This window comes from Streptopelia decaocto (genome assembly GCF_964273445.1).
Source record: "Streptopelia decaocto genome assembly, chromosome: 20".
Lineage (NCBI taxonomy): Eukaryota > Metazoa > Chordata > Aves > Columbiformes > Columbidae > Streptopelia > Streptopelia decaocto.
In genome coordinates, this window is record NC_138675.1 from 2,160,101 (window position 1) to 2,187,780 (window position 27,680).

General features: G+C 54.3%; 2 protein-coding genes across 5 annotated transcripts; both read right to left on the minus strand.

The window, feature by feature from the left end:
- Positions 1-358: 358 nt before the first annotated feature.
- On the minus strand, positions 359-7,806 carry MFAP2 (microfibril associated protein 2). 4 transcript variants are annotated; one of them, XM_082069909.1, is made up of 9 exons: positions 7,598-7,806; positions 3,523-3,594; positions 2,288-2,374; positions 1,925-1,951; positions 1,760-1,846; positions 1,582-1,623; positions 1,242-1,329; positions 1,058-1,131; positions 359-737 (listed from the first exon to the last, which is right to left on the minus strand). In XM_082069909.1, exons 2-9 carry the CDS (start codon positions 3,557-3,559, stop codon positions 634-636), a joined length of 546 nt encoding a protein of 181 aa, XP_081926035.1. In that variant the 5' UTR covers positions 3,560-3,594; positions 7,598-7,806; the 3' UTR covers positions 359-633. The 4 variants fall into 4 exon arrangements, with proteins under 4 accessions (XP_081926035.1, XP_081926033.1, XP_081926036.1 ...); XM_082069907.1 differs by having other exon boundaries at positions 2,288-2,377; positions 7,598-7,800; XM_082069910.1 differs by having other exon boundaries at positions 7,498-7,608.
- Positions 7,807-9,509: 1,703 nt separating this feature from the next.
- On the minus strand, positions 9,510-27,653 carry ATP13A2 (ATPase cation transporting 13A2). Its single transcript, XM_082069694.1, has 29 exons — positions 27,596-27,653; positions 22,790-22,863; positions 22,425-22,592; positions 21,462-21,520; positions 21,250-21,361; positions 20,771-20,850; positions 20,219-20,296; positions 19,601-19,670; positions 19,050-19,184; positions 18,738-18,804; positions 17,671-17,799; positions 17,403-17,558; positions 17,085-17,195; positions 16,923-16,969; positions 16,449-16,637; positions 16,167-16,373; positions 15,692-15,805; positions 15,386-15,542; positions 14,868-14,988; positions 14,513-14,637; positions 13,578-13,738; positions 13,053-13,163; positions 12,465-12,544; positions 12,066-12,218; positions 11,859-11,955; positions 11,524-11,747; positions 10,874-11,025; positions 10,618-10,790; positions 9,510-10,430 (listed from the first exon to the last, which is right to left on the minus strand). The coding sequence occupies exons 1-29, from the start codon at positions 27,603-27,605 to the stop codon at positions 10,260-10,262; spliced, it is 3,531 nt and encodes a 1,176-aa protein (XP_081925820.1). The 5' UTR covers positions 27,606-27,653; the 3' UTR covers positions 9,510-10,259.
- Between the last annotated feature and the right edge of the window lie 27 nt (positions 27,654-27,680).

Below are 27,680 nucleotides of genomic sequence, written 5' to 3' on the forward strand. Positions count from 1 at the left end.
AATAGTAGTAATAGTAGTAACAGTAGTAATAGTAGTAACAGTAGTAATAGTAGTAATAGCAATAATAGTAATAAAAATGCAATAATATCAATAAGAGACCCCCCCCGGACTGAGACATCCCTCCAAAAATAAGAACCGCCCCCCCAAATAAATCAGAACCCTCCAAAAAAATGACACCCCCCCCAAATGGAAAAAAACCCAATGAAATAAGACATGAGAACCACCCCCCCCATAAATGTGAAAACACCTCAAAAAATGACAACCCCCCCCAAAATCAGACATTGAACCCCCCCCAAAATCAGACATTGAACCCCCCCAAATCAGGCATTCCCCCCACTCTGAAATAACAAGTCGGGAGCCACATCGACCCTTACGCTTTATCTCTTGAATACTCTACGTAGAAAACGGGGCGGCGGGGGCTTGCACCCCCCCCCCCACTTTTACAATATAATAATGAAAGTAATAAAAATAATAAACCCTCCCCCCTCCCATTTGTTTTTATGTGCACAAAAAGTAATTGACTTGTTTTGGTTCGTTTGTTATACATTTTCATGCACAGTTTCTTTAGCACCACGGTGAGATGGGGATGGGGCTGGGGTGCTAAGGGGGGTGTGTGTGTCCCCCCCCCAGCGCTCAGCACCCCCCGCAGCTGCGGGCGCAGGATGCGCCCAGGGTTTGGCACAGCCCGCTGGTCGCCATCACCCCGCACTTGGAAAACTTGTCCCGGCAGAGATCGGCTGCGGGAAATTAAAATTAAATCCTATTTATTACACAAAATTAACCAAAATTACGGGGGGTGACCCCTATAATAAAAAAAAAAATAGGGGGGGTGACCCCTATAATAAAACAAAATAAGGGGGGTGACGCCTATAATAAGGGGGTTGGGGACATGATGCTGCTCAGTCCCCATCAAATAACATCCCACTATGGGTCACTGGTTGTAGAATGGAGCAGCTTTTAAGTTGCTGGGATTTTGTTTCCCACCCACCCCCACCAAGGGGAAAAGGAGGTGACCCCCCCCAAAATTGGGGGTGTCCCCCCCCCGCCATGGTGTTACCTCGCAGCAGCTCTTCGTGGGCGCACACGGTGCGGACGCAAATCTCCTTGTTGATCACGTAAACCCGGCGCAGGCTGGATGGGGGGGGGGGATAAAAAGATGGGGGGGTTATTACAAAAGCAGAGGGGCTCCCCAAAATATATAGGGGGGCAGGGAAATTGTGTGTCCCCCCCTCCCGGCTTGCCTGTAAAAGCAGATTTCATTCAGGCACTGCTTGCAGGGCTTGTGCACTGAGTAGAGCCTGGTGCAGGGGTATTGCTCCTCCCGGCAATCTGCGGGGGGAAAAAATGGTGTTTAATTTGGGGGGGGGGGATAAAAAATAGAGGGGGGGGCTGGAAAATCCAATGGGGGTGACCTGACACCCCAGGGGTGAGTGTAGCATCCCCTAGATGCTCGCCCCCAGCATGAATTTTTGGCTGCGTGGCAGCGCATCCTCACCCCAGTTGGGATAAAAGGGGGGATGGACCCCCCCATAGGAACCATGAGGTTAAATTCAGGATGGGGGGGGGGGGTTAAACACTCACCGAGGGGTCCTGGCTCCGTGGGTTCAGTCTCGGGGGCAACAGCTGTGGGGGGGTAGAGAAAATTAGGGATGGAGCAAAACATCTGGGTGCCCTTTGCCTGAGTTGGAGCATCTGGTACCCGGGAAGATGCTCCAGGGGGTGACAGATAGAGACCCCCCCCCAAAAAATTGTCACCCACCTGGGGTGGGGGCCGGGACGATTTCTTGCTGCGATTGCTGCTGGGACTGGTAGCGAAACTGCTCCTCGGGGGCACGGGGGGTGACATCTGTGTGGGGACACAGTGCAGGTAACACCCCCCCCCCAAAAAAACCTGCCCCCCCGGCATCCCACAGGAACCACTTACCGTGATAGTCGTAATAATCCTGAATTTCTGGGGAATAAAACAACACGGAGACTGAGGATGGGGTTTTGTTACAGCTTCATAAATATTTGAACATCATATATAATACATAATAATATAACTGATAATAACTATATTATACTAATGTTAAGCATATTTATAATATGGCAAATATTAATTCTATTTAACATCTATTGGTATATTTAATATTAAATATAATTGATTAAAAAAAGGATGAAATGAAGAATATTGAACTAAAAAAGAGGCATCAGAGCGATGCGGATTTGGGCAGAAAAAGCAAAATGAAGAAAGGAAAAGGATGGAGGGGGAGGTGGGTGAAGCCTCTTCCCAGTTCAGGGCTCTCACCTGATTGCTGGTCGTACTGGGAATACTGGACCGGCTCGGGGTAGGTGATGCCTTCAAACCTGCTGTACTGTCCCTGGGCCAGGAGCGCTGCTGGGGGGGACAAGTGGCACCAGGAGGGGACGGGGTCACCCCCAGCCCGGTGGGGGTTGGGGTTCCCCTGCTCTGCCTCTGCACTGACCCCAAAATATTGTCCCAGACTTATTGTCCCCCAAAATATTGTCCCACAGTTATTGTCCCCTAAAATATTGCCCCAGAGTTCTTGTCCCCCAAAATATCATCTCAGAGTTACTGTCCCCCAAAATATTGTCCCATAGGTGTCCTCAGGGACACGCTGCCCGAGGAAGAGGAGGGAGAGGAAGGTGGGATGCTCATGGGTGGGGGACCAGCGTCATTTTTACGTTATCGGGACCCCAATGTCTCCCACCACCCAGGGGTGACACTGGGTGACCCTGACATCCCCCAGCACCCAGGGGTGACACTGGGTGACCCCAATGTCCCCCAGCACCCAGGGGTGACACCAGGTGACCCCGACGTCCCCCAGCACCCGGGTACCACTCCAGCACCCCCCTGTCCCCAGTGATGCTCCCGACACCCCAGGGCACCCCCTGTACCCCCCCAGAACCTCATCCTGCTGCAGATCTAGGGGGACAAACAGGGCTCAAACTGCCTGAGGACTTTTGGGGGGGGGGGGGGACCATGTCACCCCCCAACCTCAGAACACACCGTGACCCCATCATGGTCCCTCCAGCCACCACATCCTCATCAAAGCATCCCTGGGAATAATGCTGGGATGGGATTTAATTTCTCTTCCCATCGCCCCCCCGCTCTGCCCCCCCTTTCCCCGGGCTCCCCCCGCCCCATTTAACATTTTCCAGCTGTTCTCCAGCCTTTGTGCTGGTTTCGCCCAAATTTTTCCTGGCTCCAGGCTCTGGGGTCTGTCACCTCCCTCCTCGTTTCCATCTCGTCTTTGCCAGCCCCCCCGGGCTGGGGGGGGGTTATAAATATAAGGTTTTCTGGATGTCATGTGCCCATTTTGTGCCACCCCCTTTGATGTCCCCAAAACACGAGGGATTTGCTGGATGCCAGAGTCCAACCTAGAGCTAAATCCCAGCCTAAATATAAGCCTAAACTAGGGGTTTGGGTTAATTTTTGGGGCGAATAGAGAGTCATTGGGGGGGTGGTTGGCTCCTGGGGTGTCACCTCACCTTGGGGACACTCGGGGAGGGGACACTCACCTGGCAGACACAGCAAGAAGAGTCCAACCGCTCTCATCCTGATGGCAGCGATGGGGGAGCAGCCGGAGGACACTGGGGGGGCAGAGAAAGGGGAGTTATTGGGGGGACACACACATGGGTCCCCCAACCCCTCGGTTCATCATCCCCACTCTGTCCCCTCATGATGTCCCACACATCTCTGCCTGAGATGGAAATTTTTGGCTGCCCCCCCCCACCCCCCAAAAAAAAGAACCTAAACCAAACCACTAAAAATTAAAGCAACTTCAGAAATAAATTAAATTAAATTAAATTAAAAATAAAATAAAGCAGGCTGGGCTTTGCCAATCCCTCCCTCCCAGGGGAAAAAGCACGAGGAACAAACCCTGAAATCCCCGCGGGGGTGACAAATGAATCAGCGCCATGGGGGGGACGGCTGAACCCCCCCCGTTGACACCAGCCCCAAGGGCTGGAGCATTTGGGGCACCTTTCCTGGGGCTTTTAGCCCCGTTTTGTGGCAAAGGGCTGAGTTTTGGGGGATCCTTGCTGTCGGGGGATGATGCGTTTGGTCGGGCATCCCCGAAATCTGAGGGGATGGGGAGATTTGGGGAGGAAAAAAACAGTTTTAAGTAAAATCCCGAGTGTCTGTGTTCCCCGGGGGGGGACACCATCCAAGGCCCCTGCCTGTTCTCCCCCCTCGTCACCGCTCAGGAGGGGAAATTTGGGGTAAAAAAAAGCGAATTCTCCCCAAAAGCTCCTTGAAACCCAACCATTTGTCCATTGGAATAAGGCATGTTGGGTTTCCCAGCTTCTTGTGGGGATGGGGAATGTCTTCTGGTACCACCAGCTTGGCCACCAGAGTAGGGAAACTGAGGCACAGGTAGAGATAAGCTGGACCTGTTGGTATCTGGCCCCTGCTGAGGAGGAACATAGCCTCACCATCACCAAACTGCTGCGTCTTCTGGTGACCATGGTCACCCCAGCACAGCACCTTCTAGGGGCCATGTCCTGCACCATCACCAAAGTGTAGGACCTTCTAGTGACCTTGTCCCACACCATCAAACTACAGCACCTTCTAGGGACCTTGTCCTGCACCATCACCAAAGTGTAGGACCTTCTAGTAACCACGTCCCGCGTCATCAACAAAGTACAGCACCTTCTAGGAACCTTGTCCTGCACCTTCACCAAAGTGTAGAACCTTCTAGGGACCATCTCTTGCAGCATCACCAAAGCGTAGCACCATGCAAAGACCATCTCTAGCACCATCACCAGTGTGTAGGACCTTGTAGGGACCATGCCCCGCACCATCAACAAAGTACAGCACCTTCTAGAGACCTTGTCCTGCACCACCACCAAAGCGTAGAACCTTCTAGGGACCATCTCTTGCAGAATCACCAAAGTGTAGCACCATCCGAAGACCATCACCAGCATGTACGAGCTTGTAGGAACCATGTCCTGTACCATCAACAAAATAAAGAACCTTCTAGAAACCTTGTCCTGCACTTTCATCAAAGTGTAGAACCTTAAGGGACCATGTTCTGCTTCATCAACAAAGTATAATGCCTTCTAGTGACTATGTCCTGCAGCACCACCAGAGCACAGCACCTTCTAGCCACCATGGCCTCAAGATCACTGAAGCATAGCACCTTCTAAGGACCATCTTGCACCACCACCAAAGTATGGAACCTTCTGGGGACTGTGTCCTGAACCTTCACCAAAGTGTAAAGCCTTAAGCGACCATGTCCTGCTTCTTCAACAAAGTACAAAACCTTCTGGTGACCATCTCTAGCACCATCACCAAAGCATGGTACCTTCTGGGGACCTTGTCACGCACCACCACCAAAGCGTATGACCTTCAAGGGAGCATGTCCTACACCACCACCAAAGCACAGCACCTTCTAGCTACCATGACCTCAAGATCACCAAAGCATAGCACCTTCTAAGGACCATGTCTAGCACCATCACCAAAACATGCCACCTTCTGGGGACTGTGTCCTGCACCATCACCAAAGCACAGGACCTCAATGGACCATGTCCCACACCACCACCAAAGTGCAGCACCTTCTAGTGACCATCTCTTGCACCAACACCAAAGCACAGCACCTTCCAGGGACCATCTCCTGCAGCATCACCAGAGCGCAGCACCTTCTAAAGACCATCTTGCACCATGACCAACATGTAGGACCTTCTAGTGAGCATGTCCTCCAAATCACCAAAGCATTATTGCATCTTCTAGCAATCAAGCCCTTGTACCACCACCATAGGTGCATCTTCCAGGCAGCACGTGCTCCTCCATCCCCAGCCTCGCAGGAACTGGAGAAGTTGACAACTGACTTCCAGACCTTTCCCAGCTTTGGGAAAGCCGGAAAGCTGGTCCCAACCTGAGCTGGGACCAGATAACCAAGCTCAGAGTTTGGTGGTCACAAACGAAGCTCCATCCCCAACCCATCGCTACACCTTGGTGGGACCTGAGTCCCTGCAAGCCCCATCTGCTTCCCACAACAAGGGAAGCCCCAGACCCGGGTTTAACCGAGGTTAAACTTGTCCTGGGATCAAAGGGATTGCGCAGGGATGAGCTGAGATCAATGTGTGGCTTTGGTGGGGTCTGGGACGCTTTATGGAGCCTTAGCTTGGGCCCTGGCCAGGACAAGGCTGCTGTGGGGGACCGGGGGCTTTTAGGGCCACCTCAAAGTGACAGAAAGGGGCTGGAGATGCCCATCTGGACCCTTCCCAGTTCCCCAGATACTGGGATCCTGCGGGATACTGGTGCCAACGTCTTGTGGCCCCGAATCACCCTGATCCGGCGCCCGTGTCCCACCAGGGACAGTCTGGGTGCAGATGGGGACATCCCACGCTGTCCTCACATTGCTCCCCCAAATCCTCAGCATCAACCAGCCGCATCAGCCCATTTTTTACCCCAAAACACCACCCGAGGCTCCTCTCAAGCTCTAATTCCCCCGGAATTTCCCCCAAAGCCGGGGAATCTTGGATGGAGCCGGCGGGGATTTGGCTGGAGAACGGGGACAGACGGTCACGTCTCCTGCAGACGGCAATGCCAACGTCTTCTCCTCCCGATGGGGGACACCACAGCGCCCGCCACCCCCTCCAAACTCCGGGGGTCACAATGCCGGGTGGGAGACCCCACAACACCATCTTTAATCCCAAGAGGTGCCGGTGGCACCTTCACCCTCCTCCTCCTCACCTTTTCCACCCAAGGAACCCGCCAAGACGCCCCGGGAGGGACCCAAGTTACCCCCACCCCAAAATCTCCTCTCCCCCCCGTGCGGGGGTCCGGTGACTCCAACCCCGCCAGATGTTTTTGCAACTGCACATCTGGGAACAATCAACCCCGCAGCAAGAACACCACAGTGTCTGCCTTTCATTCTGCGAAACCCCACCTTCCCCCCCTCCCCCAGCAGCGTTTTTTGCCTTTTTCCCTTTCTTTTCTGTTTTTTTTTGAAACTCTCCATTTGCCAGAGTGGGAGAACAAAGGGAATAGGGAAGGATTCGAATGGTTTTTGGCCCCCAACCAAAGGTAAAATCCAATCAAATAAATAAACCAAACCAAACTTCTTTCCCCCCACGCCCCATCCTCATTTTCACACATCGCATTTTCATTACATTCCCGTCCCCCCTTTTGGGGCAGAAAATACATAAAAGTATTAAAATATCCCTTTACAGACTCTTTCCAGGATGGAAAAATATATACAGCTTCCTTTAGGGTATTTTTAGACTTCTTGGAAATGGTTTAAAATCAACTACAACAGCTGTCAGGCCGCAAAGAGGGGTCCCCCCTACAGCCCACACCCCCAAAATGAAGTGGGTTTTCTTTTTCTGAGCTTAAAAAGGTTGGAAATGGGTTTAGTGAGCTCGTCTGCTCCGACACGCGGAGTTTTTTAAGGCGATTTTTGCAAAGTGCTAAAAATGGGGGTTCGGCCCCATTTGGTGTTGGGAAAGGGGGGTCCCCAGCATCCTATGGGTGGGTTGGGGGGTCCTTACCGCGTTAATGCTGCTCCTGCCCTCGCCCGGCGCTTTGGTCTCTTCTGCTTTCCAAAAAAACTCCAAAATGAGAGTTTAAAAAAAAATGCACAATTCCTACCTCCACCAAGGGGGATCCGCTGGGTCCTAATGCCACACCTGAGCCGGCCCCTTTCTCCTCCCCAAGCTGCCTGATGAGGGGGAAGAAAGGAATAATTAGAAATCAAATCACTGTGTGTATATTGATGCGACGGTCAGCAAGGTTTGGGGGTTTTTCTTCCAACTGGATGAATTTTAGATGAATTTTAAAAGCCAGGAGGAGGGAGGATTTTGCACAGCGCCAAGCACGCCGGCGCGGTTTAGGCTGGGCTTAGGCTGCGTTTAGTGCTGCTGGAGGGGGAGATGAAAGGATCGCATCAGGGCATTGCTCTCCAATCTCAAACTCCCCAAACTTTAGGAGCTTGATCCCAATCACCCCAAACCAAACATCAGTGTTCCATCTACTCCCACCCGGAGCAACGAAGATGCTGCAACCCCGCGGTGGATTTAAAGCTTTATCCTAGGATGGAGAGGCTAAAACTATTTAAAACACTTAAAAGTCCCCTTTTCTTTCCCAGCCGGGCTGAGGATGCCGGAGCAGCTCAGCATTGCTGACCGTGGGGCCCTTTTTCCCCTGGCTCGCTGGCGGTTTTCCGGAGGACGTGGGATCCCGGTTGCATCCCGCTGGGGATGGGGATGCTCCCAAAAACCCCCCAGCCCGATAGGGGCGGCGAGTCTGGAGCTGAGAGATAAAAGCATTCACATTTTAGTTGTGTTTATAGACAGTAATGGAGCAACTGGGAGTGCAGGAGGGATGGGATGGAGGGAGAAGCTCTTTGGAGATAAGGATGAGCAATGGGGAGATTTGCACCCATCACAACCCCTGCACCCATTGCACCAACCCCACAACCATTTCTACTGAAATACGAGCATTTCTGCAGCCAGGATGGGGTCTAATTACTTTAAAAATAAGGAAAAACCCATCTCTTCAGCCCCGAAGGAGTAGGGTGGGGGTTTAAGCTGCTCCCATCTCCTATCAAACCTGTTTTTCCAGGCTGAAGGATGGATAAAACCACCACAACGACTCTAAATACATTTAATAGCTGCTCCCTTAAAGCTTCTACACCCAGCACCGTCCTTGTCCCCAGCCTTGTTGACCTTTAATTAAGGGCAGGAGCCGCCTGTTAATGATTAAATGGGCTTTGCAAACCAACCAGTCAAGCAAAACACCCTGGTTTAGGGGGCAAAAATCAAGAGGCAAATGGGTCCCTCACACCCCAACCGCTTCTCCTTTTAAAATCACCAAGCGCAGGCAAAAATCTCCAAGGGTTGTGCGTTGATTTTTGATGTTTTTTCTTCTTTTTGAAGGGCAGGAAACCTCTGGTTTAATAACTCCAGCCTTGGCTGGGACTGCAGGAAACCTCTTACCTCTGCTTGTGCCTCATTTCCTGAGCTAATCCCCAGCTCCCGGAGGGCAGAGAGGCGCCGCCGGCGCTCCGAGGGGCTGAGAGTTTCCATGCAGGCCAGTCCCTGCAAAAACCAGCTTTTGAGCCAAGAACCAGGCTTAAAGGAAGCTGAAAACCCCCCAAAACCCCTCAGAGGACGATGCAGACAGAGCATCCCCCCATTCCCGCGCATCCTCCCCTTTCAGGATGCGGCATCTCCATCCACCGGCTTTTCCTCCGTCGAAGGAGCGAGGTTTTTGCAGTTTTGGCGAGGATGACCTGGGTTTTTCCAGTGATTATGATGATTATTTTCTAGGAAATTCCAGCTCTGGGGTTATTTAACTCATTTGGGCTGGTGAAATCCCAGTGGTGCCGCCCCCTGGGTTCGCTCTCTGCTTTCGAGCATTGAGGAAAAGCATCTTCCAGCCCAGATGGGCGAGTGAAATGACCCTAAAACCTCCTGCGCTTGCTCATCTTCTCTGTTTGATACTCACACAACGTCGTCCTGCCCCAAGCTCCATCCACGCACAAGCAAAACCCTCAAGAAAATAACGTTAATTTATTAGACAACGCTCACGACAGCACCATATGGAAACCGAAAAGCTGTATGTCATCTTCCCGACTGCATTGACACTGGAGTAGAGTTAAAAAATAAAGAGATTTGGGGTGGTGTTTTTGTGGTTTTTGGGGTTTTTTTTAATGCTACAAAGGTCCCGTGCTCGGCAGGGGCATCGCAAGCAGAGAGGCTGGTCCCTGGGCGGTGGGGATTGAGCAGCGTCCTGGGCAAGGTGGGGATGGGGGGGTTGTAAACCGTTCCTACACATCTAGGGCAGCCGTGGGGGGGTTATTTTTCACAGTGAGCAGAAACATGAGGCTGGGTGGATGCTCTCACCATGACAACATTGAGCACCCTCTTCATGAGAAGATCAAGGAGCCTCTTCATGGTGGTTTTGACCAGCCATGAGATGGAAAAGAAAAATGTGTGTACCCTTATGAAATGGTACCAGTTCCCAGCATGGGGAGATGGGTCCGAGGCTGGTGCAGGAGAGGAGGAAGAGCTGAACTGGACCATTTCTCCTCTTTTCTGGACCATTTCTCCTCTTCTTCTGGACCTTCTCCCCCAGTTTGCTGCTCCAGCATCTCCTCCTCTCCAGCCACGGGACCAGCACGTGCGGCTTCACAGCTTTGACGCCGCCGGTCTCCCCGTGGGGTCCTGCCCACCGCATCCCTCCATTTATGGGGATAAATAAATAAACGACGCCATCTGAGGGCTGGCAGGCGGGGGGAGCCCGACACGGGCTATCTAACGGCGATGGACATCTTGGGGGTGGCGAAAAGCGGTTCGTTCAGAGGCGGCCAGGATGGTTGCTGCTGGCTCAGCTCCTTCTCCAGCCTCTTGAAAAGCTTCTTGGATGCTTTTTTTCGGCGCAGCTTGCGGAGGCAGCTGAGCAAACCGTGGTCCAGGGCAGTCTGAAGGAAAAACAGGGGGGGAAAGAATTTTGGGGAGGTTGTGGACCTCGAGGAGAGGGCAGAGCCAATGCCAAGGCAAGCCCTGCTCCCTCAGTGCCCACAGCTCCTGGAAAATAATTGCTGGGACAGACCCAAAAGGACAACATGTGTCCCTCACGTCCCCAGTGCCCACCCTGGGGTGTCCTACCTCCAGCACGAAGGCAGCGAAGAAGTTGAGGACAGCGATTCCCAGCAGCAGCAGCTTGAAATTCAAGTCGTCGATGCTCTGCAGCTTCAACAGCGTTTTGGGGAAGCCCAATGGGTAGAGGGTCAACCACACCATGAGGCCAAAAAGGAGGATGAGGACCACCAGGAAGAGCACTGAGGGCGAGAAGGAGGAGGGTTGAGGAGGAGGAGGAATGTTTAACATCTCCTTTTGTCCATGTAGCCGGCATCATCCTCACCGTTGGTGTAGAGCGGCTCCCGGAATGGGTACCCCTTGGACATGGCCACGGCCAGGATGAGATACTGGAAGCCCGTGATGCAGAAGAGGACCGTGTTCTCGTAGTTGGGCAGGTTTTGGGGAGCTGTCACCGTGCTGTTCAGTGGGACGAACCTGAACCGGGTTGGGGGACAAGTTGGGGAGAGTCAGATGAAGGGAGAGGCAAGGAGAGGGTTTAAACAGTGACCCTGTCTTCTCCATGAGCAGATTGTTCATGGACCTTCTCTCTACAATTATCTGAAAGAAGGTTGTGGAAAGGGGGGGTTGGTCTCTTCTCCCAGGTATTAAGAAATAGGATGAGAGGAAACAGCCTCAAGTTGTGCCAGGGGAGGCTGAGGTTGGATGTGGGGAACAATTTCTTCCCCAAAGGGCTGTGGGGCATTGGAACAGGCTGCCCAGGGCAGTGCTGGAGTCACCATCCCTGGAGGGTTGGACAGACGGACATGAGGTTCTCAGGACATGAGGCAGGGACGGGGGTGGGGAATGGTTGGACTCGATGATCTCAAGGGTCTTTTCCAATCAAAATGATTCTAAGACAAGCACCCAGGCTTCATTGCAACCCCCTGTTGTGGGTTTCCCATCACCAAAGCCACATGAAGCCGGGTCCCTCACCAGCTCTGTGAGACGGTGACGAAGTAGCTGAGCACTTGCACGGTGATGAGCAGGGTGGTCTGCAGGAGCAGGCTGCCCAGCACCAGCACGCTGATCAAGGCTCCTTGGGGACGCTCCACTCCCAGGTCCTGGGCAGGACCCGTCCGACCCATCAGCACCGCCACAGTGGTGGTGATGATCAGGTCGAAGAAGAGGAATTGGAAGTCGCTCAGGTTGGTGTTGATCTGGGAAGGAGAAGCCACCCACTCGCAGCCACAAGAGGGCTGGGAAGGTCACCCAGCGGTGACAAGGTGACCCAAAGGCACCGTAGGCATTTGGGAAACCACAGGACTCACCGTGTAGAGCAGCAGGACGGACACAAACTGCACTAAGCTGTACAGCGCCATGTACTTAAAGACACCAAAGGAGGTGACCAGCGAGCACCTGCCCTCCCTGCGGAGAAAAACAGCCTCACCCACCACCCCCCTATGAATTGTCCCAAAGTGGGGACACAGCGGCACCCAACAGACCCCCATCCTGGGTTTCATCCCCCGGCAGCTCACCGGATGATGGTGGGGACGCACTCGATGTTGGCCACCCGGGAGGTGAACGGTGAAGCCACCGACGCCTCCGCCTCGGACAGCGAGATGCCCACGTCGGCGGCTTTCAGAGCCCCGCAGTCATTGGCGCCGTCCCCGCACATCCCCACGCAGTAGCTGCAGTGAGAAGGGAGCCAAGAAGTCACGATGGGACAGGGGAAAACCCTGGGGCTTTGCAGCTGCACCCCTGTGTTCAGGATAAATCCACTTCTGGTTCTCAGGGACATGAGTTAGTGCCAGGGTTGGGTTAATGGTTGGACTCAATGATACTGAGGGGCTTTTCCAAGCAAAATGATTCTGTGATTGTATGAAAAACTCCTTGTCCCCCTCTGTCCCCCATCCCTTGGGGCTGGGGGTCCTTACTTGAGCTCTTGCAGGCTGCAAACCAGCTGAGTCTTCTGGTCGGGCGACATGCGGGCGAAGACAGTGGCTCGGATGAGGATCTGCAAAGAGGGCAAAGGCTCCGTGAGTGTATCGCAACCCCCCACAGCCCAGGAGGAGCCGGGTGATTCTGAGCTTTCCCAGCTTAGCAGAGCACAAGGCACCATCCACCAGCGAAGAAACAAAACAGACCCTTGGGGCATTTTGCTTTGGAGTTCCAAGGCTGCACCGTGAAACCCCAGTGAGGTCAACCTTCATAGAATCATAGAATATTTTGGGTTGAAGGGACCTTCAAAGGTCACCCAGTCCATGAGCAGGGACATCTTCACCAGCTCAGGTTGCTCAGAGCCCCGTCCAGCCTGGCCTGGGATGTCTCCAGGGATGGTTCATCCACCACCTCTCTGACCAACCTGGGCCAGGCTCTCACCACCCTCAGGGCCAACAATTCCTTCCTCATGGCCAGCCTGAATCTCCCTCCTTTAGTTTAAACCCATCACCCCTTGTCCTAATCCAACAGGCGCTGATATAAAGTCCCCACCTTGCCGGAGGATTCCCTGCCATCAGACTCACCTTTGGCAGCAGGTCAGGGAAATGCTCGCAAACCACAGCGAAGGACTTGCCGTTCAGCGCGAAGTGGCAGGGCTGGGGCTGCAGGCAGCAGCCGTCCCGCCGCTGCACACCCTGCCAAGGAAAACAAGCTCCTTTTTTCTGGTTCTTTTTCTCCAAGTCGCGCTCAAATCCCTGCTGAGCCCCTGGGCGATGCTCTGCGCCAGCATCCTCAAGCCACATGGTAAAGCAGCTTCCCTCAAACCTCAATTTCAGGCATTTAATAGTGGTATTTTGGATAAAAAGCTTGTGTGAGCAAGCCCTTTGTATCAAACCTGGAGCAGGACCTGGCTGCATCCCACGAGGGTGTTTGGAGCTTGATGTGCTCCCAGGGAGAAACAGGAGCAAGTTATTTTCTCCCATTTAACAAAGGGCAGAATCACACCCATAACTGCCTCTCTTTTCCCAGCATTGTTATTTGTAGAGTCCTGCACGATGACCAGCAGCTTTGGCTTTACAAAATGCCCCAACTGTTGCCTCAGGACTCACCTCCAGCTGCTCCTCGCCCTGGGAGTGCTCGGCGAGGACGAATTTCAGAGCGGCGGGTTTGTTGTGGCCGGGGGGGGAGGCGCTGACGAAGATCACCCCCTCTTTGGCTTCCACCATGCGGCAGCTCCTGGCCACGTTCACAGCCGTCAGCATGTTGTCCCCTGGCAGACAGAGGCGGTGGGGGCTGAGAAACCACCAGCCTAACGATGTTTGCCAGGGTCTCGCATGGCTGTGAGATCCAACCCACCGCATCCCCCTTCCCGGTTCACTTTGGGGGTCCTTTTGCTTCCCCATTTTTTGCGGGAAAGCTCCAAAATCTCATTGCTGCCCTACACCAAATCATAGAATATTAATAGTTTGGGTTGAAGGGCCCTTCCCAGCTCCCCAGTGCCCCCCCTGCCATGAGCAGGGACATCTTCACCAGCTCAGGTTGCTCAGACCCCGTCCAGCCTGGCCTGGGATGTCTCCAGGGATGGTTCATCCACCACCTCTCTGGCCAACCTGGGCCAGGCTCTCACCACCCTCAGGGCCAACAATTCCTTCCTCATGTCCAGCCTGAATCTCCCCAAAGAAAAGCAGCAGCTCCAAACCTTGGCAGCGCCACTTGGTTTGGTGCAAAAGACCCAAAGGTGACTCCTACCTCCCCCCCATTAGCTGTGCAATTCGGGGTGCTCAGGAAAAGTCAACATTTATGTGATTGCAGTGAGACAGGGAGCTGTTTTGCTATTTAAGCCACCCACTCTGGGTCTGCAGGTTCATGCTGCACCCACAAAAAAGCGGCCTGCACCAGCCCAGGAGTCCTTGCCGAGCACCCCAGCTGCTTCAGGCCACGATTTCTGGTGGAAAAACCCTTCATCCCTTGCACAGCATCAAGGATCATGCGTGTCCCATCTCCTCCCCAAGCCGGGTGTCCCCGGTCCCCTCCGCAGGGTCACCTGTCACCATGACGGGGCGGATGTTGGCGTTCCTCAGGAGGTGAATCACGGGTGCAGACTCTGGCTTGAGGACGTTTTTCATGACGAGGAAGCCCAGGAAGGTCAGGCTGCTCTCCGCAGAGTCCCTGGTGGGACACAACGAGCTGGTCAACACCGTCTTCAACACAAGGCAGAGCAGAAAAATTGGTATAAACAGCTAAAAATCCATCTAGGGGGCAGCCAGCGATCGCTTTGGTACGGGGTAGGGTTTAATTCCTTGCAGACTACGACAGGGCAGGCTGCTAGGACAAAAGCATCCTGTGAAATGCTCAGAGTGAACATCTAAACAGTGGAAAAACAAGTTGTTGGCACCAACCTCGGGAGCTGCAGGGCCTGCTCGAAGGTTGACACTGTGCTCAGGGGTTTGCAAGCCAGAGCCAAGACTCGGAAACCATCGGTGGTGTAGTGTCGCAGCATCTGGGAGAAATCCACGGGGACTGCGGCCACGAGGAGAAAAGCAAAGTCAGAGCAGGTCCTGAACCCAGTGGGGTAAACCCAGCAAGGGGAGCTGGGGCTGGAGCTGCTGAAGGACTTTGGATGGTCAAGGAATCACGGAATTGTTTTGGGAGAAGAGATTCAGGCTGGACATGAGGAAGGAATTGTTGCCCTGAGGGTGGTGAGAGCCTGGCCCAGGTTGGCCAGAGAGGTGGTGGCTGAACCATCCCTGAGACACCCCAGGCCAGGCTGGACGGGGCTCTGAGCAACCTGAGCTGGTGAAGATGTCCCTGCTCTTGGACTGGATGAGCTCTGAAGGTCCCTCCAACCCAAACCAATCTATAATCCTATGATTCACAGCTGGGCAGTGACAATGAACCACTGTCCCCCAGTACATACCAGTTTCCTTCCTGCACAGACTGGCCACCATCTCCGGTGCGCCCTTGGTGTAGACGTGGGCCGAGGCTTCTCCGGGCAGCTTCACCAGGACACTCATCCTCTGCAAGGAGGAGGAGAAGGGGAAACGCCGGAGGATGCCCAGGGGTGACTGGTGCTTCTGTGGAAGAGAGGGAAGGTGTCAGGGGCAGGCAGGAGCTTCTCCAGGAGGTACAAGCTCTCCAGGGGCCATGGAGGACACAACAACCCTCTGGGGGTCCAAACCAAGTGACTCGGGGAACCTGAGCCGCTCTGGTCCACAGGACCTACCCTGTCTCGCGGCTGTTCTTCCTCAGGCGGAGGTTTCATCACAGCCAAGACCTTTGTCCCAAACTGCTGGCAGGCGGGCAGCTCACCTCCCTCCTCCTCCATCATCTCCAGGCGCTGGAACCAAGACAGATGCTGAGATGGCAAAGCCCTGCCTGGCAAGAACCAAGCCCTGTCCACCCCATAGGTGGTTTGAAACACCCCCTTCTCCTGGCAGAGCAAGATCATGGAATCATAGAATGGCTTTGGTTGGAAAAGCCCCTCAAGCTCATTGAGTCTAACCGTTCCCCACCCCTATCCCTGCCCCATGTCCTGAGAACCTCATGTCCGTCTGTCTAACCCTCCAGGGATGGTGACTCCAGCACTGCACTGGGCAGCCTGTTCCAATGCCCCACAGCCCTTTCCAGCAAGAAATTGTTCCAGAGATCTGATACCTCCTTCTTTACAGACCCGCAGCTTTGCCCACTGCTTGTCTTACCCAGCCAGTGGACTCCACCATCTTGAGGTCCACAGGGTCCCCGATGGGCTGTGCCCGCAGCAGCGTCACGGTGTGACAGGCGGCAAGAGAGTAGAGCAAGGGACCAGCGGGCAGGCAGCGGGGCTCGTGGACGATGGGCATGAAGTGGTTGTTCTCCAGCGGGACCACCCCCCAGACATCCAGACCTTCCTCCGTCAGGGTTCCCGTCTGTGGGGAGGGGACAATGGGTCCAGACGAGACCCCCGAGATGGAAACTGTGGTCCCATTGTGCCCAAGACTCACCTTGTCGAAGCAAACCAGGCGGATCTTCCCGCAGAGGTTGATTCGGGGAGGGCTGATGCAGAAGATTCCTTGTTTCTTCAGCCTGTTCTGCGCGTAGATGGTGCCCACGGTCATTGCAGCTGGGAGAGCTGGGGGCACGATGACAGTGATGAGGTCGAGGGCGCGGATGATGATTTGCCCCACGGGGACCTGGTGGGTGGGGAAGAAGAAGGTTGGGCATCCTGACAACCCTCACCCATCACCCTATACTCAAGGATTCAATTTGTTGCCCCTGAGGGTGGTGAGAGCCTGGCCCAGGTTGGCCAGAGAGGTGGTGGATGAACCATCCCTGGAGACATCCCAGGCCAGGCTGGACGGGGCTCTGAGCAACCTGAGCTGCTGAAGATGTCCCTGCTCATGGCAGGGATGGGACTGGATTAGCTTTGAAGGTCCCTTCAACCCAAACTGAGGATTCACCAGCTCCAACAACCCTACCTGGTTTTTCACCAAGATGAGGATGCTGTACAGCGTGCCAATAAAAGCTGTGCGGGAGGAGAACGGGCTCGGTTACAACACAAAGCAGATGATGAAGGGTGGGTTCAACCATCTAAAGAGGAGTTTGGCTGCTCCTGGCCATGCCTCCACCCTCAGACGTACCCAGGACAGCGAGGAACAGGACAAACTTCACAGCATCCTTGTAGAACTTGAAGCTCACGGGTTTGGGGTAGAGGATGGAGCTGATAAGATCCCCTTTGGCAGTGCAGAACCCTGCGGAAGACAGGAAGGAGGTAAATATGTAATCATCGCTCTAAATACATGGCTTAATCCTGGCTCTTCATATACTATAGAATCACTTTGGTTGGAAAAGCCCCTCAAGATCATTGAGTCCAACCATTGCCCCAACCCTGGCACTCACCCATGTCCCTGAGAACCTCATCTACACACCTTTTTTGGTGTTTTTTCTCAATCCCTCACCTGTGCGGGTCACCACAGCCAGCACGTCTCTGCCCACGTAGGACTTGGCTTGGATGACCTGCGTCCCGCAGAACAAGGTGTGCCGCCGGTGCTCCTCGGGGGAATAGATGCCGCTGCCCACCGGGAGAGGGGTTTTCATCACCGGCACGCTCTCCCCTGCGGTGGGGAACAGCACGGAGCGGGGTTTATCACCCTGGGGGGGTCAGGATCCGCCCAGCCTGATGGGAAGGGGCTGCTCCCAAAAAATCCCTCGTCCCGGGGCTCTCACCCGTCAGCATGCTCTCGTTGACCATGCACTCGCCCGTCAGCAGCGCCGCATCGCACGGGACCAGCGTCCCGTCCGTGGGGAGGCTGATGCAGTCGCCCGGCACCAGTTCCGCGGAGGTGACCGTCTCCTCTGGGAAAAACACAGCCGTGCTCTGGCACGTCATTTTGGTTGGAAAAACCCTCAAGATGACCGAGTCAAAGTGTTCCCCACCCCTGTCCCTGCCCCATGTCCTGAGAACCTCATGTCCGTCTGTCCAGCCCTCCAGGGATGGTGACTCCAGCACTGCCCTGGGCAGCCTGTTCCAATGCCCCACAGCCCTTTGGGGAAGAAATTGTTCCCATAACCAACCTCATGTCCGTCTGTCCAGCCCTCCAGGGATGGTGACTCCAGCACTGCCCTGGGCAGCCTGTTCCAATGCCCCACAGCCCTTTGGGGAAGAAATTGTTCCCACATCCAACCTCAACCTCCCCTGGCGCAACTTGAGGCCGTTTCCTCTGCTCCTGGCGCTTGTTCCTGGGGAGCAGAGCCCGACCCCCCTGGCTCCAAGCTCCTTTCAGGCAGTTCAGAGATCAGAAGGTCTCCCCTCAGCTCCTGTTCTCCAGCTGAACCCCCCAGGTCCCTCAGCCGCTCCCATCACACTTGTGCTCCAGCCCCTCACCAGCTCCGTTCCCTTCTCTCCACTCGCTCCAGCACCTCAAGGCCTTTCTTGGTGTGAGGTGATCCCGCCACCCCTCTGGCCGCCATTTTGAGCCCTGAGGTGATCTTGGTGCCGCCATTTTGAGCCCTGAGCTGAGGGGCCCAAAACTGCCCCAGGATTCACGGTTTGGCCTCACTGTGCCCAGCACAGGGACAGTCGCTGCCCTGGCCCTGCTGGCCACAGCAGTTCTGGTACCAGCCAGGATGCTGGTGGCCTCTTGGCCACCTGGGCATACACTGGCTCATGTTCACCAACACCCCCAGGTCCTTTTCCAGCCACTCTCCCCTGAGCCAGTAGCATTGGAGGTATCATCGCAGCACCATCCCAAATGGCTTTGTGAGCCCTCACTCCTTGTGGACATCGCACTCACCTCCTTCGGGACGACGGACCCGGACACCGACCGACATCCTGGCCATGTTTTGCAGGGTGGCACTTTGCTGCAAGAGAGGGAGCAGTTACCAGCCACTCCTGGGCAGCTCAAAACATGCAGCAAAGCTTCATTAAACGGGTCTCAAAAGCTCAGGACCACAGATAAAGGAGGAGAAAACCTGCCCCAGCATTGGAATATGGGTTGTGCTCACCCAGCTGGGCTCAGAGGGAGCTCAGCAGCAGCACGGAGGTCAAACAGCATCAGAAAACAGGCTGTTTTCTGAGAGCTGCGTGTGCCAAACCCACCACCCACCTTCCTCGTCTCGTAGAGGGACAGCCCTAAGGAAATGGTGGAGATGAGGAAAATGCAGGCGGCGTAGTAGTAATAGGCATCGCAGACCCACAGCACGATGCTGAACACTTGGAAGATGTAGAAGGGGTTGAGAACCTGGAAGAGAACAAGGAGAAAGAGCAGATTTTGAGGGGTCAGAGCTTCCTCCAGCCCACCATGAGACCTCCAGGCTCCTTGAGGGACAACTGCTCATGCAGAGGGGAAACTGGCCCTTCCCTGGGGATAAATGAGCTGATTTCTTCCAAACCCTCCATCCTCCCCGGCTTTGCTCTATGGTCAGGACTGCTGAGGATGCTCAGCCACCTCTGGGGATGCTCGTGTCTGAGCTAAGAGGCGGGATAGGTCCCCTCCACAGCTCTGCCTTCTCTGATCTCTGCCCCAAAATAGTCCTGAAGTCCTCTCCTCCCCACCAGAGAGGAAAAGCCCACAAAGTGAGGGACATGGAGATGGGGCAGGATCTGCCCTGGGACAACTCAGTGTTTTCACAGCTGGGCCCATCAATGCACACACACCTCCTCCACCAAGAGCCTGGCGTAGGACTTGACCGGCACCTCAATGAGGTTGGGTCCATAGATCTTCGTTCTGCAAACAGGAGAGAAAAAAGCAAAGGGGGAAGCAAATGGGTGCTGGGGAAAAGCTGCATTTCCATCCTGGGGGGCCCTCATGCTGCCCAGAACTCCATGGGAGCCTGGTGATGTGGAGAAGCCAAGCCAGGGAAATGCAGCTGACCCGGCTGTCTTATGTTTTGAGGTCTGGGTGCAAGAAAAAAACAGATTCCAGAATTCACCAGCCCCTGGAAAAGCTTTATCTGCACTGCCTGGGTGTCCCAGAGGGTTGGGAGATCCCATGTGGGCCAGTTGTGATAGGACAAGGGGTGATGGTTTAAACTAAAATGGGAGATTCAGGCTGGACAGGAGGAAGAAATTGTTGTCCCTGAGGGTGGTGAGAGCCTGGCCCAGGTTGGCCAGAGAGGTGGTGGATGAACCATCCCTGGAGACATCCCAGGCCAGGCTGGACGGGGCTCTGAGCAACCGGAGCTGCTGAAGATGTCCCTGCTCATGGCAGGGGGGGCACTGGGGGGCTGGGAAGGGCCCTTCAACACGAACCATTCTGTGATTTGATGATTCTACCTGGTATTGTGGTCTTGCTGGTCAAGCCCAGCCTGGGAGAGGTGGAGATCTGCGCAGGTCCAACCTTCATCCAAGACACTGGCAAGGCCAAGGGGAAAGAAAAAACAGAGAAACGGAGTCAAAGTCAGCAGGAGCCTGGCCTGGCGGAACAAAACCCACGGCCAAGTCCTTGGCAACAACAAAAAAACCCCCTTTGAGTAAGGGAGAGCATCTTGTTCCTTGGCATCTGCCGAGGAGCAGGGACAAAAGGGGCACAGTTTGGAGAGCTGCGAGCGGCACAGCGCGGTGGGACCATCCAGCATGGGGCTTCTGCCAAAATACTTCACCCACAAAGACAGGGAACATCAACAACTCAGGGCCAGAGGCAGCGCTGCTTCCCCGACCCAACACCCTGGGGATTGGCTCCAAAGGTTTCACAGCGTGGAGAAAAGCTCCAGTGCGGTTCTGTGGCTTCCAGCCAGGTCAGGATTATTCCTGGGGGGGCTGAGGGGTCAAGGAGAGGAGCAGAGACATGCAGCGAGGATTGCTGGGGCAGAGGGGATGGAGAAATACCTGACTTTGCAGAACGCCTGCCGCTGCTCCATCCAGACGTAGCGCATGCCCTCAAAGAGGTAATACCGCAAGATGTTCTTCTGAGCAGGGCAGGATGGGAAAAGTAACGTGTTAGAGGGACACATGCCATGGGAGGTGGGAATCAGAGAATCGTTTTGGTTGGAAAAGACCTCAGGATCCTTGAGTCCAACCATAACCCAACCCATGTCCTGAGAACCTCATGTCCGTCTGTCCAGCCCTCCAGGGATGGTGACTCCAGCACTGCCCTGGGCAGCCTGTTCCAATGCCCCACAGCCCTTTGGGGAAGAAATTGTTCCCACATCCAACCTCAACCTCCCCTGGCGCAACTTGAGGCCGTTTCCTCTGCTCCTGGCGCTTGTTCCTGGGGAGCAGAGCCCGACCCCCCCTGGCTCCAAGCTCCTTTCAGGCAGTTCAGAGATCAGAAGGTCTCCCCTCAGCTCCTGTTCTCCAGACGTTACCTCCTCCCTCTCCTGCAGCCGGACGGTGTCCCTGCTCTCCTCCTCCTCCGACACGCCGATGGCGATGCTGCTCCTCCGGTCCTCCAGCCTGGCCCCGGGGTGATGCTCCAGGCTGCTCGGGATGCCAAACCAAGCGTTAATCCCCCCTCTCCCACTGCAAACACCCCCTTCCCTGTAGCCGAAATCTCGGGGAGCGCCCGCTGGTATCTCACCTGCCCTCACCCAGCGGCTCTGCGCACACACGGGTGGTGAAGCACTGTCCAAATCGGTCCTGCAACACAGCATGGGGCTGAGCAGAGGGAAATGGGGGTCCCCGGGTGTCCCCCCCCGTTCCTTTGCATGGGGACAGTGTCACAGGGAGTCCCCAGTGACCTGTCCCAGGTGACTGGTGGGTTTCAGGGATGATCAAGGGAAATGCAAAGGCAGGCTGGCTGCTACGGAAGGGGAGAGCACGGGATTATTCCAGGAATAATATTATATTATTATCAGATTATATTATATTATATCGCATTATATCACGTTGTTATGTTATATTACATTATACCACTTTATGTGATTGTTACATTACATTACATTAGATCATGCTATATCACATTATGTAATGTCCCATTTTGTTACATTTTATCCTGTTACATTATGTTACATTACATTATATCATGTTACATCACGTTATGTTACATTATATTACATAATATTACATCACATTACGTGACATTATATTAAATCATATTATGTTATATCATGTTATATTATGTTATATTACATTATTTTATGTTATATCACATTACGTGATGTTATGTTATATATTACATTATATTATATCACATTATGTGACGTTATATTATGTTCTGTCACATCATGTTATATCACGTTATATTACATTATATTACATCATGTTATGTGACATTATGTTACATCATGTCATGTGACGTTATATTACACTATATTATACCATGTTATATCACACTACATTATATTGCATTATATTATATTAAATTACATTACGTTCTATATAATAATTATTCCTGGAATAACTTGGCTCTGGGGTAGCACGTCGCTTGACGTGAGGAGACATCAAACACAGTGTGGGGAGGGTGACATGGGACATCAAGGGACATGCCCAAGGCCCTCCCAGGACGCCGGTGGCAGAGTCCACACCCCAGTTTGGGACTCACCCTGATGATGACCCAGTCGGCCTGGCCGAGGGCGCAGGGTTTGCACTTCGCCTGCACCTCCAGGCTGGGTTTCCAGTGGAAGAGGACGAGGAGCAGCCCGGCGGTGAGCACGGAGCCCGCGTGGCACAGGGCCACCCGCCACCGCTTGGTCTGGTAGCCCGTCACCTCCTGGCAGACAGAAAACCCACCTTTACAGGGACACTTATCCCCAAAATAACCCAAATTATCAAGCATCTAAATCAATAAAAGCCCCAAGCCTCTTAGCAGACAGCAACCAAGTCATTATGGGGCTGGAAAACCACTGTTTTTGCAGATAACATGCAATTTTTGTGCCTCCCTCCCCGCGGCGAAGCCCTGGGACCTACCATGCGGGATTTCTCAGCGTCCGGCTGCAGCGTCCCGTAGCCCGGCCGCCGCCTCCCCAGCAGCCTGCTGCTGTCTGCAGGGCGAAAGAACAGCGAGGAAATAATCAGGGGAGCTGATTCGAAAGGGTTATTTAGGAGATGCTGCAGTGATGGGCTCCCAGCTGTGCTGGTGACATCCCTGGGTGTCCCCTCTGTCACCCAGCCCGGCTGGTGCTGTGCAGGGGGACGCTGCGGGCACGGGGACACCCGGTGCTGCCCGGTCACCCTCCCGCAGCACGTGACGGTCACACCAACAGCGCCAAAGGAGCTTGGGGAGAAAAGCTGGCACGGAACGCAGCGGTTTGGCAGCTGGGAAAAGGGAGCGGGGCTGGGGCAGCGCCAGGGCGAGCACAAGGAGAGCTCTCCCGGCTGCTCTGCACGCTTGTTTGCTCCTTGTGTTTCCCTCTGCATGGAGGACGTGGCCACAAAATTTGCTTTTGACTGGTTTTAATGATGCCCAGCACGGCTCAGCACCTCCGATTCCTGCTGGTCGCTGCTGCGCTTAAATGCCCAATCTGGAAAATGGGGATCGCCAGGGAGGTTTAAATTGGATCTGGGGAACAACTTCTTCTCCAAAGGGCTGTGGGGCATTGGAACAGGCTGCCCAGGGCAGTGCTGGAGTCACCATCCCTGGAGGGGTTGAAAATACACATAGATGAGGTTCTCAGGACATGGGGCAGTGCCAGCGGTGGAGAATGGTTGGACTAGGTGGTCTTGAGGGGCTTTTCCAACCAAAATGATTCTGTGACCCCCAGTGGGATTTTAACCATCACCCTCCACCCCATGAAGTTAAACACACCTATACCCTCAATCTGCCCTGAATTACACCCCAGGGAGTCCCAACTCTGGCAGCTCAAAGCAGCGGGGAGATAACACGTGGCACAAACACAAACCAAGAGGTATTTCGGTAATTCCCACCCTTGAAACGTGAGATAATTTCCCGGTTCAGGTTTCCAGGGCGCTCAGGCAATTTAGAGGCTGGGCGAAAGCCCAGGGGCCCGTCCTCTGCCAGAAAAGCCCCCCACAAGCTCATAACAACAGCAATTAATTAAAACCATCATCATTTTGATGATCACGAGTGTTGGGTCTCAATCTCCCCCCAAAAAACAGCCAGTGCTGCTCCGAGGTGTAAGTTTTACGGTGGGGAAGTGGAGGGGGGGATGAGCTCAAGGGAGGGTTTATTCAAACCAAAGCCCCCCCTAGGAGGCAAACAAACAGCTGCAAGGTGGGGAGACATCGATCACCCTGCTGCCGGCATCAAACCCCATGAAAAACCTCGATTCCAGGCAAAATGAGGCCGGGAGCGGTGGAAGAGGCAGAACAAAGGGCAGGGAGACGGGGTGCCGGGCACTAAGGCTTTTCCCCAGCACCCAGGGTTTGCAGGAGGGGGGAAAATTACTGCAACACCCCCCAAACCGACCCCAATTTGCTCCCTGCGCCTCGCTAAGCCAGGCTGGGCGGCAAGAAGCACAGCCCACCTCGCCACCCGCACTCTGCTCTTTGCAACAACTCAATTATTACCATTTTCTTGACCTTTTCCCACAAGCAGCAAATTTTTCGGAGCAGCGCACGGGCGCAAGCGGCTCCGTCCATTCAGCTGTGGCTCTCGCACAACCATGTCCCCATCCCCGGGGGGTTTCTGACCCCTGTTCCCATTCCCGCTGCTCCCCAAAATGCTGCAAGCGAGAAGGAGCTCCGGCCTCGACTCACCGCGCTTTACCCCGCTCGGGATGGGGCAGGTAACACCATCCTCAGCCGTGTCCGGGACGCGTCCGGCACCGCCGGGGGGGAGGGCAGAGCCCTGCGGAGCTGCGATACCGGTTTTGAATCGCGACGCAAAGGCCACACCTCGTTGGCAAACACAGCGTGGGGACAAGCGGCTGTCCCTGCTCCGGCTCCCAAAGCTGAGGGGTTTTGCCCCAAACTTGTTTCTGAGAGCTCTGGGAAGAGATTTGCTTCTCTTGCTGCTGATAAATGGGGGCATAACAGCCCGGAGCTGTTGTAAATTTGGGGGGGGGGTCAGTGATGTCCCGGCCCAGCTTGCAAAGGGAAAAGGGGACACAATTCCCCACTGACACTGGGTTTGCACGGCCAAAGCGCTGCTGGAAGTGTCAGCGCCGGCTCCTCGCAGCTGCCGGGCTCCCAGGAGAGTTAAAATCATAGAATAGAATAATCAAATTATGGTTGGAAAATACTTTAAGATCATCGAATCCAATCGTTCCCCACCCCTGGCACTGCCCCATGTCCTGAGAACCTCATGTCCGTCTGTCCAACCCTCCAGGGATGGTGACTCCAGCACTGCCCTGGGCAGCCTGTTCCAATGCCCCACAGCCCTTTGGGCAAGAAATTGTTCCCCACATCCAACCTCAACCTCCCCTGGCGCAACTTGAGGCCGTTTCCTCTGCTCCTGCCACATGTGCGGGCTGGATGTTGCCCACAAGATCCACCCAGCACGGTCACTGCTCCAAGCAGCGAGGTCTGGTGCTGTCTGCTTGATGGGATGGGGTTGACAATGTCAATCCAGGCCCTTGGGGACGAGGACACTGAAAATCAGGATGTGGCAAAAGGAAGGAAGGATGAGGGAAGGAAAACAGTGTTTGGTCACACAGAGCAAGATTTAACCCCTTGCGGAGTTTGGGATGGGAGACGTCACAGCCGTCAGACCCAGAGAGGGCTTGGGATGAGACGGCGTCAATTCTCCCGCCCTTTCCACTGAGCCAACATAAACTCATCCACACCAGAAACGCGTTGTCTTGCCTGCCACAGGACGGAGCAAACGTGTTCTACCAGCTCCCGTCCTGCCCCATCCGGAAAAACACCCCGAGGTTGGAAGAAACAAAAGGATGAGACAAGCTTGAGACACGATGGGGACACGGCAGATGGCGACTGAGCGGAATCGCTCTCGTACATCAAATCCTTTAGACGGGCGAGAGAATAAAGTAATAAAATCAAGTCCTTGCAGGCAAAGTGTCCTCCCAGTAGCCCCGTCCACCTCTAACTGGTTTCGGTCCAGGTCTGCAGGAGGGTTTGTCTGCGAGGAGGAAGCCGGCGGCACAACCAGCGTTTCCTTCGCCACGTGCTGACGGCAGCGGCGGCCGAATCCGTCCGGACCAGCGCCGCCCTGACCTCTCCTGCACTCGGGTTTTGCAAGACCTCGGCGTGCGCTTAAACCACCCGCTGAGCTGGAGAGAGCACCCGGCGGCTGCGGGAGCACCCACGCTTGGGTAAAAAAACCCCGTTTATATCCAAAATCCATATTTTCTCCCAATTCTTGTTAAATAAAGAGCTCCTAACTTATTTAAGGAGTGAGGAGCCTCGCTCCTCACAGCCCATCATGACCGTTTTGCTGCGTTAGGCCAGGATTAAAGCACCTCCTGCCTCTTGAGCCAGCATCCCAGCGTTAAACCTGGCAACCCTTCAGTAAAATAGGGGGAGGTTTAACCTCCGAGTGCTGCTGCGCTGCAGGTTTGGAGCAAGAAATGGGTGGCGGGGACCCCAGGGGGGTCAGCAGGGTGGTGGGGACCATGGTGCCAGCACAAGGACCACGGTGGCACCATAAGGACCGGCCACCGCATCATCACCCTCCTCCCTTTCCTTCCTCCCGCGCCGATTGGGGCAAATTTGAAAGGAAACAGGCAAAGGTTGCGCAGGCCGAGCCGCTTCCGTCAGCCGCCGAGACGAGGGGTGCAGGGCACCTCGGGTGATGTTTTGGTGCCATATCGCATGTTTCTGAACCCCTGGATGCTTTTTTTCCCCTATCACCCTCAACCCTGCAAAGGGTTTTTTGGCTGTAGGGTTGGCCGGTTTGGGGCTGGGTGGGTGACATCGTGTGACATCCCCCAACGGCGCAAGGGGCCAGAAAGGTAAAGCGGTTCTGCAACGTCCCGTGACAGCGTTTTCCAGCCCCGCTGCATCCCGGGGGGACATCGCTGTGCTGCCCCCCCCCCAAATCTGTGAGAGTGGAGGGGGGGCAGCACCCACTTGGCTACATCAATGGCTCCTGATTTTGGAAACCTCATTGCAGGGGGAAGCAAAGCAAAGCAAAGCGAAGCGAAATTAAAATAAAATAAAATAAAATAAAATAAAATAAAATAAAATAAAATAAAATAAAATAAAATAAAATAAAATAAAAACAATAATAAAATAAAAAGCAAAAATAAAGCAAAGCAAAAAGGAGCAAATTGAAATGAAGCAAAGCGAAAAGAAGCGAATTAAAATGAGGCAAAGTGAAAAGAAGTGAATTAGAATAAGGCAAAGCAAGAAGAGGCAAAATAAAGCAAAAAGAGGCAAAATACAGCAAAGCAAAATCAAATAAAGCAAAGCAAAAGGAGGCAGAATGAAGCAAAGCAAAGCCAACTAAAATAAAGCAAACTAAAAGAAAGCAAAGCAAAAAGAGGCAAAATAGAACAAAGCAAAATAAAAGCGAAAATAGACCAAAGCAAAATGAAGCCAAATCAAATGAGACAGAAGAAAATGAAGCAAAAAGAAAAGAAAGCAAAAATAAAGTGAAGCTGCCCGCCCCCCCCCCCCCCCACTTTCCAGCACAAGCCGTTGCACAAGCAGGGGCCGAGCGGGGGGTGAGCGCAGCCCCCGGGGTGGGGGGGACCGCAGAACGCACCCGCGGGGCCACGCACGATGCGACCCCCGTGGGCCGCGCACGGAGCTGCAAAGCGCTGCAAAGCGGGGAGGGCCCTGCACACACCCCCCACCCCCCCCCAGATATGTGTGTGAGTGTCCCACCTCCCCCCCCGTGTGTGTCCCGCTGACCTGAGCTCATGTTGGGGACACGCGTGGGCCGGGGCCCCGCGCGCGCACCCGCAGCTCCACGGCGCGCGGCGGAAGGGCGGAGCGC